The sequence below is a fragment of the Simochromis diagramma genome, unplaced genomic scaffold (assembly GCF_900408965.1).
Source record: "Simochromis diagramma unplaced genomic scaffold, fSimDia1.1 OVJJ01000761.1, whole genome shotgun sequence".
NCBI classification, from domain to species: domain Eukaryota; kingdom Metazoa; phylum Chordata; class Actinopteri; order Cichliformes; family Cichlidae; genus Simochromis; species Simochromis diagramma.
In genome coordinates, this window is record NW_024387069.1 from 307,484 (window position 1) to 321,827 (window position 14,344).

Genomic DNA, 14,344 nt, shown 5'->3' on the forward strand with positions numbered 1-14,344 from the left:
TATTTTTTTATTTTTCCAGTTAATGAGGACCATTTTCTTGGCAATGCATAGGGCCGTAAAAACAACGTGGGCTGTGTTTATTTCTGCAGTGACCTCATCCAAGTTGCCCAGCAAGCACACTAAAGGGGAGGCTGGAATGTTACATTTCAGACACTTTGACAAGTCCTCACATATCTCGCGCCAAAACTTCTGAACTGGTGGACAGAACCAAAGAGCGTGGATGTAATTGTCCGGTGAATTGGTTTGGCAGTGTGAGCAGTTGTTGGTAGACGTAAAGCCCATCTTGAACATCCTATGACCAGTATAGTGCACTCTATGTAGTATTTTGTATTGAATTAATTGAAGACTGGGATTTCTAATCAATTGAAAGGTTTTTAAGCATATCTGAGATCAACGGTTTTGGTCTAAGCCAGGGGTGGGCAAACCTTTTGATTCGTGGGCCACATTGAGTTCTAACATTTGACAAAGGGGTCGGAACAGGAGCAGATAGATGGCATGCTTTGAAAACATCACCTCATTGGGGGAAAAATACACATCTTGGGATATAGAGAAAACATGTGCTTTAATTTCCAATGAAAATGAAGAAAAGCATTACAATAAAATCTCTGACTTCGAAATGAGTCTTTAAACAGTGAAAATCAAATAAATAACCATTTTATTTTAAAGCACTGTTCCTGTCCTGTTCCTTTTATTCAATTTGTTTCCCTGGTGCCAAAAGTCAACAACGACCAGTGCAAGGACCAAACAGTTGCAGCAAGTCAGTCTGTGAAACGTTATATTTGATCTGTGCGCACTGTTCATTTTAACAACGTGCGTATCACGGAGACACACACATTTTAATGGGAGCTGTGTTGTTGGTCTCCTTTTTTAGCCAGCGCATCAAAGTCTGGAGTTAGTTTTGTTGTGGTGATTCTCAGGATGGATCTGAGGTGTAGGTCTGTTAACTTGGATCTAATTCAATTCAATTCAATTCAATTCAATTTTATTTATATAGCGCCAAATCACAACAAAAGTCGCCTCAAGGCGCTTCATAGATACAGAGAAAAACCCAACAATCATATGACCCCCTATGAGCAAGCACTTTGGCGACAGTGGGAAGGAAAAACTCCCTTTTAACAGGAAGAAACCTCTGGCAGAACCAGGCTCAGGGAGGGGCGGCCATCTGCTGCGACCGGTTGGGGTGAGAGAAGGATCTGTGGCTGGCTTTGTTGATGTTCATGACGCTGAAGGTCTGTTCACACACGAAGGTAGAGCCGAACAAAGCCAACATCATCTGCGCTTTTCGCCTTAGATTTGGAAACGCGGCATCATTGAGTGAAGCATAGAAGTCATTTAGTTTCAGAGAGCTGAACTTCTCTTTTAAGGCAGGGTCGGACTGAAGGTCGACGAGTTCGAGCTGAAGCTCCTCTGGAGCTGTTTTGGGGTCTTGTGACAGAGGAAAGGCCACCAATTGAAGTGACTTGTCAATTTTATCGAAATCCAAAAACCGACGGCAGAATTCTCCGTGCAGTGCATCCAGTGACTCACTGTATTTCTTTAGTGGCGATAGAGTTGGGAGTTCGCCTTGTAATCGGAAAGTTGCCGGTTCGAGCCCCGGCTTGGACAGTCTCGGTCGTTGTGTCCTTGGGCAAGACACTTCACCCGTTGCCTACTGGTGGTGGTCAGAGGGCCCGGTGGCGCCAGTGTCCGGCAGCCTCGCCTCTGTCAGTGCGCCCCAGGGTGGCTGTGGCTACAATGTAGCTGCCATCACCAGTGTGTGAATGTGTGTGTGAATGGGTGGATGACTGGATATGTAAAGCGCTTTGGGGTCCTTAGGGACTAGTAAAGCGCTATATAAATACAGGCCATTTACTTTTGCTCCGGCCTCTTTCAGCGTGGCTAGTGTAGGAAAATGAGTGAATGACTTGTTCAAAATCTGCCTGGAGAATAAAGCCAGCTTGGATTTGAAGGGTTTCACGTTTGTGTGCATGCACAAACTGCTCCTTCCCCTGCAGTTTCACATTGAGCTCATTCAAGTGTGAAAATACGTCCGTAGCAAATGCAAAGTCACACATCCAGCTCTTGTTGCTCAGCTCAGGAAATTCCTCAGTCTTCCCCTGCCACTCCAAAAACACGCCAATCTCCTCTTTGAGCTCCCACACTCGTTGAAACACTTTGCCCAAACTCAACCAGCGGAGTGATAAAGCAGGTCCTGGTGATCCGCATCAGTTTCCTCCAGGAATGCAATGAACTGACGGTGCTGAAGTCCCCGTGCGCATATGAAGTTGACGAGTTTCACCACAGGATTCACAACATGTATCAGCTGTAACACCGATTTACATAGAGATTCCTGGTGGAGGATGCAGTGGAGGAAAATGACATCCTGGTCAGGGTTTTCATCTTTCACTTTATTCTGGATTCTCCTCAGCAGGCCAACGTTTTTTCCCATTAAATTCGGAGATCCATCTGTGGTGACGTTAACAAGCTTACTCCAGGGAAGCTTCATGTTTTCGATGGCAGCAGACACTCGTTCAAACAAGTCCTCTCCCCGTGTCTGTCCTTTCAGAGACTCCATTGTCAAAAACTCCTCCGTTATTCCAAAGGTTTCGTTGATTCCTCGGATAAAAATGAGGAGCTGAGCAGTGTCTTTGACATCGTTGCTTTCATCCAGTGCTAAAGAATAAAAAGTGAATGACTTCGCCTTTTTGTTTAATCTGCTGGTGATATCTTCATCTATTAGTTCTACACGGCGAGTCACTGTCCGCCGTGATAAACTGATTTTCTCAAATTTGTCTTTGGTCTCCGGGCACAAAATACCTGCTGTCTCTACCATACATTCTTTTAAAAACTCGCCCTCTGACAGTGGTTTGCTGGCCTTTGCTATTTTGAATGAAAGCATAAAACTGGCCTTGGTACTTGACTCTTGAATGGCAGTTTGACGGTGAAAAAAACTTTGCTGAGCCTTCATATTAGCTGCCAACTTCTCAGCAGCAGCTTCCCGTTCTTTTGTTGAGAGCTTGCTAGCATAATTAGCGTGCTTTGTGGCAAAGTGACGGCTAATATTATACTCTTTAAAAACCGCCACAGTTTCTTGGCATATCAGGCAAACAGCAGATGATCGGTGTTCAGTGAAAAAATATTTAGTTGTCCACTCCTTTTTGAACACTCGACATTCACTGTCCACTTTCCTTTTCTTGAGTCCGCTCATCTTCATAGAGGGGCGGTGGGTCACAAGGTAAAGTGCAAACGTGGAGTAATAGGCCTATGCTTCACCTCAACAAAGCCAATATATCTAGAGTGCGCCATCTAGTGAGGAAACATCAGAATTGCAGGGGAAATAAAACATTAACAAGTTTAATTTATTAAACTTTTTCAAGTTTGGCGGGCCGAATCAAAACGTTTAACGGGCCGCATGTGGCCCCCGGGCCGTAGTTTGCCCATGCCTGGTCTAAGCTGATTGATAAATCCACTTCCCATTTTGCAAAAGGAAGGGATATTGATTAATCTATTTTAGAGTGTTCTGTATATTTTAGACAATAATTTGGGGGTTTTAAGAGTAAGAAATTGAACCACACTTTATGGTGTTTGTAGTTCAACTTGGCCGGGTTTAAATTTCTTTTTTACTATGGATTTAATTTGTTGATATTCTAAAAGTCTTTTTTGTTGATCCCATATTGTGTAACTAGTCTGTCAAACGGAATAAATTCTGTTCCTTCTAGTATATGTTCTAAATATTTGATTCCTTTACCACTCCAATCTGGAAAATGAATCATATTAATGTTTTGTAATATGTCAGGGTTGTTCCAGATAGGTGTACGTTTGCATGGGATTAATGAAGACTCTGTCATTTTTAGAAACTCCCACCATGCTGTCAGAGAAGAGCTGATGTTGATGCTTTTAAAGCATTCATGTGGTTGGATGTTTGAGCTGATAAATGGAAGGTCTGAAATCTCTAGATTATTGCATAGTGCTTGTTCTACATCTAGCCAAGGTTCATCTAAGAGAGCGTGTTTAAACCATCCTGAGATGAACTGAAGCCTGTTGGCTAAGAAGTATTGTTGAAAGTTAGGTAGATCTAATCCTTCTTTATCCTTGGTCCTCTGATACACTGAGTTTATGTTTCCAAAGGAATTTAGAAATATGAGAATCCAGAGATCTGAACCAGTCTGGTGACGGTTTGTTCAGGATCATTGACAATAAATAATTGATTTTTGGCAAGACCATCATTTTTACTGCAGCAACCCTTCCCATGAGTGATATGGGTAGAGATTTCCATCTAGCCAGATCACCTTCTTCTTTCTTTATTAGTGGGATGTGGTTTATAGACCCATTTCTGTAATATACTTACATATCTATACTATTGCTAATATATATTGTAATATATCTATATCACTAAAGGACTTCTGGATGGATGCAAACTGCATTTCGTTGCCCTGTACCTGTGCATGTGCAATGACAATAAAGTTGAATTCTATTCTAATTCTATTCTATTTAATTTAGTTAAATCTGCAAGCTTAGGAGAGAAATTAATACCTAAATATTGAGTATTCCCAGGTTACAGTGGGGTAGAAGAAGACTTACGGAAGGAGCAATTAATCAGAAGAACTGTAGATTTTGACCAGTTAATCGAATAATCTGAAAACTCTTGAAAAAGAGTTTATTAATGTAATTACCTCAGAGAGATTGGTTTGTGAGTTCTGGAGGAAAAGCAACACGTCCTATGTTCTACATTCTTGCATATTATGCCCTTAATCACTGTATTCTGTCTAACTGCTGCTGCTACTGTTTCAAAAACACTGCAAACAGTGAAGGGGGGCGTGGGCGTCCCTGTCTGGTGCCCCTCAGGAGACTGAAGCTGGAGGATGTTTGGTCATTTGTTCTGACACAAGCTGTTGGAAAATTGTATAATACTTTTTAACCAGTTTATGAGTTTCCAAACCAAATTTGTGTCAAGTTACAAATAAAAATTTCCAGCTAACGCTGTCAAATGCTTTTTCTGCATTTAGAGATAATTTTTTGGTTTCAGTGTTTTTTCTGCATGAACAGTCTATTAAATTAAGTAGTCTAGGTGTATTTGTTGATGAGTGCCTACCTTTTATGAACCCAGTTTGGTCAGGATGAATTAAGAGGGGGGTTATCTCCTCTAATCTCTTTGAGAGAGCTTTGCAGATTATTTTGACGTCTGCATTAATAAGGGATATTGGACGATAGCTTGAGGGATATACAGGGTCTTTCCCTGGTTTTAGCAAGAGACTAATATTTGCAGAGTTCATATTTGGTGCTAGTCTGCCATTTTCCATGAATTCCTGCAACATCCTGTGGGATACTGGTGGCAGAATTGTCCAGAGTTATTTGTAGAATTCTGCTGGAAAGCCGTCTGGACCTGGAGCCTTATTACTGGGCATACCTATCAGGGCTTCCTGGAGTTCACCTGGTGTCAAATTCAAATTCAAATTCAAATTTTATTTGCCACACACACAGTCATACACAGTACGATATGCAGTGAAATGCTTAGACAACTGCTCGTGACCTAAAGAAAAAAAAAAGGAAAAGGCTATGAATAAGATAGGAAATAAATATGAAAAATTAAAAAGGGTAAATTTAACTAGGAAGGAATAAAATATAAATTAAGGTTAAAAATGAAATAACTGTACAACACAAATTAGAATGAAGGGTAAATTTAACTGGGAAAGAATAAGATAAAATATATAAATTAAAGTTGAAAATAAAATAACTGTACAACAAAATACACAGTATAGAACTATATAAGAATGTATGAAGAAATATAAATAAATAAATATATATATATATATATATACACAATAACAGCAGCTGTACAAGTATTAACTGGAAATGAAGAATGTAGTGACCAGTGTTGTGCAATCCACATTATGTCTTGTGCAGTGCAAATATGCTTAAAGTGATTTAAGTGATGAAGTGAAAACAATGTCCAGTGTGTGTGTAAGAACTATATGTGTGGGTCAGTACTGTGTGGTGGTGTGATTGAGAGACCGTATCGCCTGCGGGAAGAAGCTCCTCCTCAGTCTCTCTGTGTTGGTCTTCAGGGAGCGGAATCGCTTTCCTGATCTCAACAGAGAGAACAGTCTGTTGTTGGGATGGCTGAGGTCCTTCACGATCTTCCTGGCCTTGGTCCAGCACCGCCTGCTGTAGATTGAGTTCAGGTCAGGGAGCTCGGAGCGGATGGTGCGCTCAGCTGACCGCACAACCCTCTGTAGAGCTCGTCTGTCCTGCATGGTGCTGTTCCCGAACCAGGTTAAGATGTTTCCCGTCAGGATGCTCTCTATGGTGCACGAGTAAAAGTTCCTGAGCACCTTGGAGGGCAGTTGGAAGTCTCTCAAGCGTCTGAGGTGGTAGAGACGCTGACGGGCCTTTTTCACCACGGTGTTGATGTGACAGGACCATGACAGGTCCTGCGTGATGTGAACTCCGAGGTATTTGAAGCTGTCCACTCTCTCCACTGGGCACTCGTTGATGACGGGGGTCTGGTAGTTCCTCTCCTGCTTAGTGCTGAAGTCCACTATCAGCTCCTTTGTCTTACTGACGTTTAGAAGGAGGTTGTTCCTCTGGCACCAGTTCTCCGGATTCCTAATCTCCTTCAGGTAGGCCGTCTCGTTGTTATCAGAGATCAGGCCCACCACGACGGTGTCGTCAGCAAACTTGATGATGGTGGTGGAGCTGGTAGTGGCCACACAGTCATATGTGTACAGAGAGTACAGCAGGGGGCTCAGAACACACCCCTGGGGGGCTCCAGTGCTGAGAGTGGTGGAGGCTGAGACATGTCCGCCCATCCTTACTGCCTGTGGTCTGCCAGTTAGGAAGTTGGAGATCCACTGACACATAGATGAGCTGAGTCCCAGCTGCTCCAGCTTGGTGGTGAGTGTGGAGGGAATTATGGTGTTAAATGCAGAGCTGTAGTCTATGAAGAGCATTTTAACATAATTCCCCCTTCTAGTGTCCAAGTGAGTGAGTGATGTGTGGAGGAGATGAGAGATGGCATCGTCTGTGGAACGATTTGGATGGTAAGCGAACTGTAGTGGGTCCAGTGTGTCTGGTAGTGAAGAAATGATGAAGTCTCTGACCAGGCGTTCAAAGCACTTCATCACTACTGAGGTGAGGGCTACAGGGCGATAGTCATTGAGAGAAGCAGGGTGGGGTTTCTTCGGGACAGGAACAATGATGGACTCTTTGAAGCATGTGGGGGTCACCGACTGAGATAAAGAGATGTTGAATATCTCAGTGAACACAGGAGCTAGCTGGTATGTGCAGTCTCTTAGGATACGACCTGGGATGCCGTCTGGTCCTGCTGCTTTTGTGGTGTTCACTCTCTTGAAGGCTCTCCTTACTTCATGCTCGGAGATGACGAGCACGTTTCCGGTGCTGGTAGTATCTTCCTGTCTGCAGCCGTTAGCGCCGCTAGCACTAGCATTGTTGGAGTCCTTAGCTGCAGCCTCGAAGCGAGCATAGAAAGTGTTCAGCTCGTCTGCCAGAGTCACGGCCGCGTTCGTCATACCGGTTGTTGGTGCTTTATAGTCCGTTATTGTCCTTAGTCCCCGCCACAGGCTCCTAGAGTCACTCTGTTGGAGTTGTGACTCTAGTTTCCTCCCGTAGCGCTGCTTCGCCTCTTTCACCGCCCTCCGCACGTTATATGACGCGGCTTTGTACGAGTCCATGTCCCCCGTCGTGAGTCCTGTGTTGTAGGCAGCGGTGCGGGATCTCAGAGCGTCGCGGATGGTTTTATCCACCCACGGCTTCTGGTTGGGAAACGTTGTGATAGTAAAAGGACGAGGTCAGTGGCGAATCCAGTGCCATTACTTGACTGTCTAGTCATTTTGGAAGAGTTACGTTGTCAAGAAACTGATTAATTTCATTTTTAGATGGATTTATTTGTGGTGAATATAAAGTTTCATAGAAATCCCTGAAAATGTTCATTCTTCCAGGGTCGTATATTGTGTCACTGTTGGTCTCTGTTTTAAATTAAATCAGTTTTCAGCTTTAATTCAAAGGATTTAAAATGGTGCTGCATTAACTTACAGCCATTCTATACACGGTCCCACATTTTTAGAAATGTGCCCAGTACTAAACTAATATAATTATATAAGGATATAAGAGTTTTTAAATACTTGGCTTTGCATTATGACTTTAATCTACAGCCAGTGAACATTCTGCACACACTGCATCATTACAGTTTATCTCAACCTAACAGCTGGGAAAGGTTTCAGCACCCAGACAAACCTGAAGTGGTTAACCAGAAGAAAATGTATGGCTGGATAATTTGCTGTTATTAATTAATAGATACAGTACTGATTATGCTTATCATTGCAATGTCAGCTATTGATCTGATAGCTCATTTCCAAGTCAAATTATTGATTGGGTTTACCATGTCTTGCGTGGAAGGGAGGTTATTAGGCACGTCACCTAGACTCCCACCATCCTGAATCTTTATCACTTGCACTTTGATACTTTCTATTAGTCATGAATGAGTAAGATATAAATCTGTCCAACTCCATCAAGCTCTGAAGTCTGCTCCAGTGTGCCTTGCAGGAAGGTAATGAGATCGATAAGTTCAGTCGGGTTCTGATTTGTGTTGTACACAGCTAGTATTTTGCTGCAACTGGGAATATTGTTTGTACATTGTAGTGCACATACTAGCAACTACACATAAGCCTCAAATTAAGGATTCAGTTAGTTTTTAGATTTTTTTGTCGTGTATGTTTTAACAATCTGTAAAATTTCACTCAGGTAATGTTCATCTGACTAATTAAGGAGCAATTGTAGTTGAAGCTCTGATTTTGTGACTCGTGTAGGATAAACTATCTAATGACACTGATTTATAATTACTCAGAAGCTCAGTTCTACAGAAGGACACCAGGGGAGTCTCCAGACCACAACATGGCAAAACTCCTTATAGGTAAATAACGTTCATTCATTCTTCCATTAATTTTTCCTTGTTAATTTATTGAGCGGTAGAGCATCGTCATTATAATACTGAATTTATCATTATTATTATTTTAATTAATTATTTTTTTTCTATCCTTCTATCTTGGATAAAGATTACGTGTATTTACTAGAGATCACGGCTCAGGCCAAGATTTAAGGATTTATGGTGTTTCTCAACAACAATGCTCCATCTGGTGGCAGATGGCTGCATGGCATTTAAAACACATCAGTTTACCAGCACCGGGCATCAGCTAAAATGTTAACAATCATATCTAACAACAGTAGTAACAAAAGCGACGATTTTCACGCTTTCTTGTTTCCTTTTTTCAGCTCTGGGCATTCTGTGTGTTATACACATTAGTAAGTACCTGTGTACATTGACCGAGTCTTGCCACCATGATCAAAGTTTCAGAACAAACCCAACGAGTCTTTGCTCTATCTGCCCTTAGGTTCAGCCAATAAGCTGGTGTGCCATATGACCAACTGGGCCCAGTACAGACCAAGTGCTGGCAAATTCACACCAGATAACATCGATCCCTTCCTGTGCACCCATGTCATCTATGCTCTGGCCACCATTAACAGCTTCAACCAGATCAGCCCCGTTGAGCAGAATGATGAGGAGCTGTACAGGAGCCTTAACAGCCTGAAGAATGTGTGAGTTCAGTCGTGCTATGCACCAGTATTAACCACAATTTAATATTAGCCTGCAACCACTTTTAAGCCAAAAGCCACATTTCAGTGTTTCCATCGCAGCTTCTTTCAGCAGAGTAGCTTTTAGAAGAACATTTAAATAAGAAGGATGAGTAACCTTGAATTCTGTCACAATATTTGTAATTATTTAGAAATAATTAGGATCACAACGATCACAGCAATCTGGCTGGAAGTAAGGTGTTCCTTAATTATTTAAGGTTATGTCTTTGTGTCTCCTGCTCTCTGCTAACAGCAACCCTGCACTGAAGACTCTGCTGACTGTTGGAGGAACTGTTAATGGAGTGAGCCCGTGAGTTTCACCTTCACCAGTTCTCAGATCTCATATCTACCTCTATTACTTTCATGTAGACGAGATGTCGTGTTTTATATTTCCCTGCATCTCACCAGATTCATTGCTATGGTTTCCACTTCTGAGAATCGTGCACTCTTTATCAAGTCTGCCATCAGTTTCCTGCATGCCCATAACTTCGACGGGATAAACCTGGACTGGGAATATCCTGGACACAATGGTAGCCCAGAAGGTGACAAGGAGAAGTTCACTCTATTGGTCACGGTAAACACAGCTCACACTGGCCTCAAATTTTAAATGCAATGTTGAAGCTAGACTACATTGTGGCATGATGGTTAGCGCTGCTAGCTGTGACAGTAGGTGTGAGTATGAGTGTGAATGGTGTCTCTGTGTTAGCCCTGTGAAAAACTGGTGACCTACGAAGAGTGTAACCTGCCTCTCACCCTGTAGCAGCAGGACCCTGAACTGAATAAGCAGGAGAAAATGAATGGATGCTGAATATCGTCTGGGAGTGTTTTCTCTACCACTGAATTCTTTTGGTTGGGTTCATTTCAACAAGTTGCTTTTTGTTGAATTTTTGTTGATCACTTGATTGCAAAATTTTGTTGATGAAATGAAACAATTCTTGTAAAACAGAGCAGCCAATAATAATCAATCCATTCAGTGTCTCCGTGGTCTCATGTGTTAAACCTCACAAATATTAAATTAAAATAAGGCCCTGTGTGTCTTCGACCTTGAAATAACACTGCACTGGAAATCTTGTTTCTTGTGTTACATTCTGTACCCTGTGGTTGATGAAAGGATGAATGTACCCTACCCTGTTTTCTTTGTCACCATTCTTTTTCCTAACAGTTTACAATATACATTACTTTACTTATACATTACTGTATTTATGTAACAACTGACACCTTTTCCTCACAAAAACCAAAAAACCCTTTATCATAACAGTGCATTGCTTTGAGAATAATCATTCTTCACTGTTGTAATCAGAGTTTTCTCTGACTGGCTCTGCGTTGCTTTTGCCCTTTCACCTATAGGAGCTTGTAAAAGCATTCGAGGCTGATGCCGTAGAAAACAAGAGAACTCAGCTGCTGCTATCGGCCAATGCTGCTGCAATTCCTCAGACTGTTGATAGAGCATATGAGGTCGCCAAGATTGCACCGTAAGCTTGATTTCAGCATTTGTACATATTTTCAGGAAAGTAAGGAATCCCCCCCAAAATTTTCACCATTACTGAACTTTAGCATTAGCAAATTACTCATTAGTATGAATTATTAGTGTTCCTTATTTCAAATGACACAGAGCCCAATTTTACATGTACTGTGTGACCACAAAGGTCCCATATGGTCTGTGTCTTTCACAAATGAACAAATGTATTGAACAAAAATTTCCAACCCAACAGACACTTTGACTTTGTCAACATCATGACCTATGACTACCATGGTCACTGGGATCCAGTAACTGGACACAACAGCCCACTGTATGAGAGCGCTGTGGACTCTGGCGTACAACTTCATTACAACATAGTAAGAACCACACTATCACATCTACATCTGTCTTCTAGGTTGTTGAAAAGAACACAATGAAAGAATGAACAGGGCGAGAGCCCCCCCACCCCAATAACAGGGGGCAACTGTCCTGTATGCTATGAAGCCTGTTAGATCATATTATTGCTAGAATGTAACATTTAAAGAACATGTATATGAATTTCAACTAAACTGTCTTAGAAATTAAAAATAACCACAAGAATATTGAAACCCTTTTAATTAAATTAATATGCTCAATGTTCCTCGCTTTCTTCTTCAGATAAAGGTTATCCAATCAAATGTAACATAAAAAGTTTAACACAAGCTTTATGCAATGTTCGTCTCCCTGTTTTGTAGAACTCCTCTATAGCCCACTGGGTCTCTCTGGGAGCACCATCTGAAAAGCTGCTGCTAGGTTTCCCTACTTATGGAAGGACCTTCCGTCTTAGCAGTGGGGCAAATGGCCTGGGAGCACCAGCCAATGGGCCCGCACATGCTGGACCCTACACTCGCACTGAAGGTTTCTGGGCCTTCTATGAGGTACAATAACACATTCATAAAAAGCTAAAGTTTGTTTGTGCTATAAGTCACCTATTACTCCATGATTGGTGGCTGTAGCTCAGGAAGTAGAGGAGGTCATCTATTAATTAGAAGCTCTGTGGTTTGATCCCTGGCTGGTCCAGTATCCTTAGGCAAGGTATTGAAGCCCATGTTGCTCTCCAATGTGTTCATCAAAGTGTGAATGTGAGATAGAAAGCATTTAGGTGTGGAAAAAGTGCTTGTATGAATGCATGTTTCATAAATCCCCGTGAGTGCTCAAGTAGAGTAGAAAAGCCCTATGCAAGAACCTCTTCACCTACCATTAATCCACTTAAGAAGGAAAATGTCAGTCCAAAAGCCTGTGTTGTTTCTGGGTTACCAGATCTGTGACTTCACTAATACTGCTACTCTTGGATGGATCTCTGAGCAAGAGGTTCCATATGCCACCTATGGGAGTTCCTGGTTGGGCTATGATGACCAGCGCAGCTATTCTTCCAAGGTAAACAGGTTTGATATGCCTCAAATAAGACAAGTTCTTGTATTTGTTCTGTTCTATTGAATTGTGCCCACTTTTATTATAATCAGTTTTGTTGGCTGTCCTGCAGGTCCAGTGGCTGACTGCCCACAATTTGGGAGGTGCTCATGTGTGGACTATGGATATGGATGACTTCAGTGGATCTTTCTGCTCAGCTGGAGATTATCCTCTCATCAACCACCTCAGGATTTCAATGGGTAAGTGGTGTAATTCAGCTAACTCAGCGTTTATAAAATACAATAGAACACAACACAACTTTATTTATATAGCAGATGTAAAACCAAAGGTACACCAAAGTGCTTCACAACAAGGTTAAAACATAACAGATAACAGGGTACAAATAAACTAACAAGTGAGAAATGCTAGTTAAACAATCAATACAGATAAAATAGGAAATAAAGCATCTCAGCGTAATCTAGTGGATAAAATCACTGAGAATTCGTAAATGTAAGGTGGGGGTATTAGGGGGTCCAAGAGTATCAGCAAATTGGGAATATGGTTATCAAACTACACTGTTTCTGTTTTCTTCTCATTTAATATAAGAGAGTTATCAGAGAGTCAATCTTTGACCTCTCTCAAACACTCTAGCAGACAGTGTACTGGTGACCAAACATCACCAGAGATCCGAAAGTAAATTTGAATATCATCAGCATAAAAGTGATAGGAGATATTATACTTCTCTAAGATAGAGCCTAGGGGCAGCATATACAATGAAAACAACATAGGGCCCAACACAGATCCCTGGGGCACATCACAGTAGAGGGGAGCAACAGAGGAAAAGAAGCAGTGACGGAGTAGGACCTATCCGTTAGATACGATCTAAACCAGTTAGGGCACAACCCCTTATGCCTACTGTGTGCTCAAGCCTCAATAGGAGGATATTATGGTCAACCATATCAAAGGCAGAAGTCAAGTCCAATAAAACTAAGAATGTAGAGCACTCTGAGTCGGCAAATAAAAGAAGGCCATTATGGACTCTCAGCAGAAAGAAATAAAAGAATAAAAACAAAAGTTTAGTCACTTTCTGCATATAACCTTTTTTCATTGTCCTGTGATACAGGCTTTGGTCCAAAACCTACCACTACACCACGCCCTACCACAACTAAGGATCCTGCTGCTGACTTCTGCCGTGGCCGTCCTGATGGGTTGTATGAAAACCCAGCTGACAAAACCACCTACTTCCAGTGCTTCCAAGGAAACACCTACCTGCACCATTGCCAGCCTGGTCTCATCTACTGGGACTCCTGCAAGTGCTGCAACTGGCCCTGAGCCACAGAAGCATGAATTAGAGAACAAAAGTTCAACAATACAAAACAGTCAATTATGGTTCAGTAAAATTTTGCCACAACTGAAACTGATAAACATCACTATCCTGAGTGAGAGCAGAAACAGAAAGTAAACCAACATGATATTACTTTTTGCATTTGACTCAATATTTTCTTGACAAAAATAAACTAAATCAATTCATAACGTGTTCCAGTGATTGGCTTGAATATTTGTCTTTGATGTGCTTCAGAGAAAAAATAGACAAAAACAAAAGAAACTCATATACATGATTAAATATTTTTAAAACTGTGCCTTACTACATTATATGTAATTGAGCTGCTCTAATTTTAAGTGACAATTATTGCTATGTTTTCATTTTGTGAACTGATTACACTTTAATTGAATGAAATGGGGCAGCCCGCTTGTGTGGTTGTGTGGTAGTGAGCACCAATACCTCACAGCAAGTAGCTCTTTGATTTACATACAGACTGGGGTTAGGGTTACATATAGTGGGTAAAATAAGTATTGAAGATGTCACCA

At 41.6% G+C, this 14,344-nt stretch overlaps 1 protein-coding gene across 1 annotated transcript; it reads left to right on the top strand.

Moving 5' to 3' along the window:
• Positions 1–8,520: 8,520 nt before the first annotated feature.
• On the top strand, positions 8,521–14,008 carry LOC120742169 (acidic mammalian chitinase-like). Its single transcript, XM_040045316.1, has 12 exons — positions 8,521–8,545; positions 8,843–8,908; positions 9,268–9,297; positions 9,387–9,591; positions 9,881–9,937; positions 10,036–10,201; positions 10,975–11,099; positions 11,340–11,463; positions 11,821–12,003; positions 12,386–12,502; positions 12,609–12,735; positions 13,599–14,008. The coding sequence occupies exons 2-12, from the start codon at positions 8,890–8,892 to the stop codon at positions 13,805–13,807; spliced, it is 1,362 nt and encodes a 453-aa protein (XP_039901250.1). The 5' UTR covers positions 8,521–8,545; positions 8,843–8,889; the 3' UTR covers positions 13,808–14,008.
• The last annotated feature ends 336 nt before the right edge of the window (positions 14,009–14,344 follow it).